We start from the raw sequence: 3,895 nt of genomic DNA, 5'->3' as shown, positions 1-3,895 counted from the left end.
TAAGATTTGAGGGTATCCACACAACCAAAATAGTACATTGGATCCACAGTGATATTTTATGGGTCCATGAAAAACTTTTGCTTCAGATATATTTATTGCAGGAAACAGCTAGGTTTCTTTCTGATATTTTACATAGTTCAGCCCACTAGAATAAAACAGAAATTAAAGGGGTCCATAGATGCAATATCATTGAAAACCACTGCTTTAGGGTCAATGAATAAGTACCAGTTGAGCACTTGGGTTGATGTAATCAACTTTGCCCATTCTCCTAAAATTCCTGGCTTTATACCTACATTTGAAACCATTATTTTGGGAGTTAATACTCATTTGAATACAGATTGTATGTTGTTTTTACTGTTATTATTGTCATTCAACCCCAAATTAGCTCTAATGAAGTTGACCTAAGCTCAAAGGTGTTCCAATTGTGATAATTTTCCATTTTAAACGTATCTAGGACTACACTATCCAATATGTCCTTTCTTTATTTAAAACTAGAGATTGTGATATGTGGGACATTTGGCTGCTATTTCTTGCTCAGTTAGGGACTATAGAGAGGGCTCTCTAGTTAGATTGTAAACCATTTGTATTTTCCTATTAGTAGCACAGCCACACTAACAAAAGTGGTATCCTTTATAACGTAAGGCCCACTGCGACCTCTGTGATATTATTATCAGTGTTAGTATGAAAGTATTTTAGTCTTTTATTGCTTATTTGACTCGTTGGACTGTAACTATGCTGGGGCACTGGCTTCAAAGATTTTGGTCAATCATTCTGGGACCAGCACTGATTTCAATCCCTTACATTTTCATTTATTGATTAGCTGATTTACTTTTTAGTGCAACATCTTACATTTGGATAGACATACACATGTACATATATATGTATCATCATCATCATTTAACGTCCATTTTCCATGCTGGCATGGGTTGGATGGTGTTGCAGGAGCTGGTAAGGCCAGAGGCCACACAGGCTTTGTTTTTATGTTTGGTTTCTATGGCTGGATTCCTTTCCTAACCAACTTCTTTATAGAGTGATTAGCATTAGGAGCTCTTCATAATGAGCAAGGCCATTTCTCTGAAGATACCAGGGTTTTATCTTCTTTTCTACTCCCTAAAATTTTAGTCTTCAGGCCACTCTTTTCTAAGTTCAGCTTTTATACCTGGTATTTTCTTTCCAGTTCCTCTTTAGATTCAGCTATGGGAGCTGAATTTTTAGCATATGAAAACAGCCATGCACAGCCTGTCTAAAAACCCTGTGTGATTACCTGTCAGAGAATTATGAATTGGAAAGAACTAAGAAGTGAACCTTGATGAATGTCTACCTTCACATCAAATTCATCACTGAAATCATTGTGGACCACTTACTGGATTTTTGTATGTGGCCTGTACACAGTGGTGGACTGGCCAGGTTGTCAGCTTGCCTGATGGCAAGTGGGCCCCTGCACCATTAAAATCCATATATGGGGGCCCATGTTAGTCTCTAAGTTTGAGAAATTTTTATTCACTCCCAGAAGAATGCATTAATTATTTCAGCCTGGCTGTGTTTGTAGACAGTTGAAAAGAATAATTTTAACAAAAAAAAAAAAAAAAAAAAATTGTGTAATTGTGGGTGAGCCCCTTTAGTCTCCTGGCAACCAATATTTTTAGACCCAGTCGGCCACTGCTTGTACAGCGCTCACAAGCCATTTGTCTACACCTAGTTTCCTTAGTGACCACCCCAAATCTGAATGTGGTACCTTCTCCAAGTTAACAAATGCCAGGAATGAGTTTCAACACAGTTTTCGGCACTGTCATGGTATTAGCTGTCAGAAGTGAAAGTGCTCACTGCTAGTGAGCTATCTGTCTGTCTGCCTGTCTGCCTGCTGGTTTAAGTTGATACTTTGGCTTACTGACTCACTGGAGCTATCTGTCTGTCCGTCTGTCTGTCTGCCTGCTGGTTTGAGTTGATACTTTGGCTTACTGATATCTATCTATTTATCTATCTATCTATCACTCGTCCACCTTCTTAGAAAACACAAATTTAATATAAAAACATATTTCCTGAAACTGCAAATTATTTAAAATATAAAAATATAATTTTCAACAGAGACAATTTATCAAAATAGAAGACAAATGAAGTTTGAAGTTAAGTTTTAAAATAAATGTGATACTTATGCTTCGTAGATACTTATACTCTGTAATGTTTCAAACGCATGGATACAGGTGTCGAATTTGTTCCAATAACTTCTGAAAGATCTCGTCCTTGAATTCATAACGCCACATGAATTCAATTAGATGTGTTTGCAGTAAATTCTGGGCTGTCCCATTTTCTCTTTTGTTCCTATTCTTTACATGTTTCCATAGGCATTCGATGTGATTTGTTGTGGCAAATGTTACCGGATCAACAAAATTTATTGAATGGTTTACAGTTAAATGTCTATATCCTAGCTGGTTTAGTGTATTATATGAACGCCAGAGGTCAGAAATTATTGTTGTTCCCGGCAATATACGGTCTTGTATAATACCTAAAAGAGTGTCTGCAGACCGGTCTTCCACTGCCACCAAAAAACATCTTCTCGTATCCCTTTCTAAAGCACCAAACTCCCACTGCGTTTTAACCCGATGGCCAACATTGTATTTTCTTCTAACAAACGCATTTTCATCTATCTCCACTATTCGGTTTGGTCCCCCTAGCTTAATGTTTTGTGCAACATAATACTCTGCACATACATCACGGCAAAAATTCCTCCAATCTGTTACAGCTACATTTGCTATACGACATTCCTGGCCTAAATTCTTAGCTAAATCTCCTTTTGCCCAATAATATAATATATCTATAATTTGCTCGCATTTCAATTTGCTATTTTCTAGAAATGTTCCTTTTCTAATGGAAACCATTTTTCTACAAGGCCTTCCACATGACCATATCATGCCATCTGACAAATTGTTTTTGGCTACTTCCCTCATGCTAGCTCCACAAGAGGGGCATATTTTTTGAGTATTTAACAGTCCGTATGTCTTGAGCCAGTGAATACTATCTGCTGTTGTTGCGGTGGCGGTGGCAATATCACTGTGATTAATTCCATTTACACTGGGATATGCAGAAGTCATAGTGAAAAGCCTGCAACTAATTTGTTCTCGTGTAGATTTCAAAGTGAACAAATTTGAATTACGCGCGCTTTTGGTGCTGGTCGTTGGTGGGGATGATGGGTGTATGTGATTTATTTTTAAAAACAATAATGAATAATGCAAAAATACATTTATTCATAAAGTTTAAACTGAACATGGAATGAAATATATTTATTTATAAACTTTAAACTGAACTTCATTTGTTTAAATTCTATGGAAACAAGCGAAGGTAAGGTTCATATAATACACTAAACCAGCTAGGATATAGACATTTAACTGTAAACCATTCAATAAATTTTGTTGATCCGGTAACATTTGCCACAACAAATCACATCGAATGCCTATGGAAACATGTAAAGAATAGGAACAAAAGAGAAAATGGGACAGCCCGGAATTTACTGCAAACACATCTAATTGAATTCATGTGGCGTTATGAATTCAAGGACGAGATCTTCCAGAAGCTATTGGAACAAATTCGACACCTGTATTCATGCATTTGAAACATTACAGAGTATAAGTATCTACGAAGCATAAGTATCACATTTATTTTTAAACTTAACTTCAAACTTCATTTGTCTTCTATTTTGATAAATTTTCTCTGTTGAAAATTATATTTTTATATTTTAAATAATTTGCAATTTCAGGAAATATGTTTTTATATTAAATTTGTGTTTTCTAAGAAGGTGGACGAGTGATAGATAGATAGATAGATAGATAGATAGATAGATAGATAGATATCAGTAAGCCAAAGTATCAACTCAAACCAGCAGGCAGACAGGCAGACAGAC

The 3,895-nt window shown here is 36.0% G+C and overlaps 1 protein-coding gene across 1 annotated transcript; it reads right to left on the bottom strand.

Moving 5' to 3' along the window:
* Positions 1-2,183: 2,183 nt before the first annotated feature.
* On the bottom strand, positions 2,184-3,089 carry LOC149135471 (male abnormal protein mab-31-like). Its single transcript, XM_089351867.1, has one exon. It carries the CDS (start codon positions 3,087-3,089, stop codon positions 2,184-2,186), a length of 906 nt encoding a protein of 301 aa, XP_089207993.1.
* Positions 3,090-3,895: the final 806 nt, after the last annotated feature.

This window comes from Octopus bimaculoides, chromosome 5 (genome assembly GCF_046866305.1).
Source record: "Octopus bimaculoides isolate indiv1 chromosome 5, ASM4686630v1, whole genome shotgun sequence".
Classification (NCBI taxonomy): domain Eukaryota; kingdom Metazoa; phylum Mollusca; class Cephalopoda; order Octopoda; family Octopodidae; genus Octopus; species Octopus bimaculoides.
The sequence above is the reverse complement of the archived record's forward strand: the minus strand, read 5'-3'. Positions and strand labels throughout refer to the sequence as shown.

Bases quoted from the DNA above. Each gene is read 5' to 3' on its own strand.
- LOC149135471 (XM_089351867.1), bottom strand. From the start codon at position 3,089: ATGACTTCTGCATATCCCAGTGTAAATGGAATTAATCACAGTGATATT.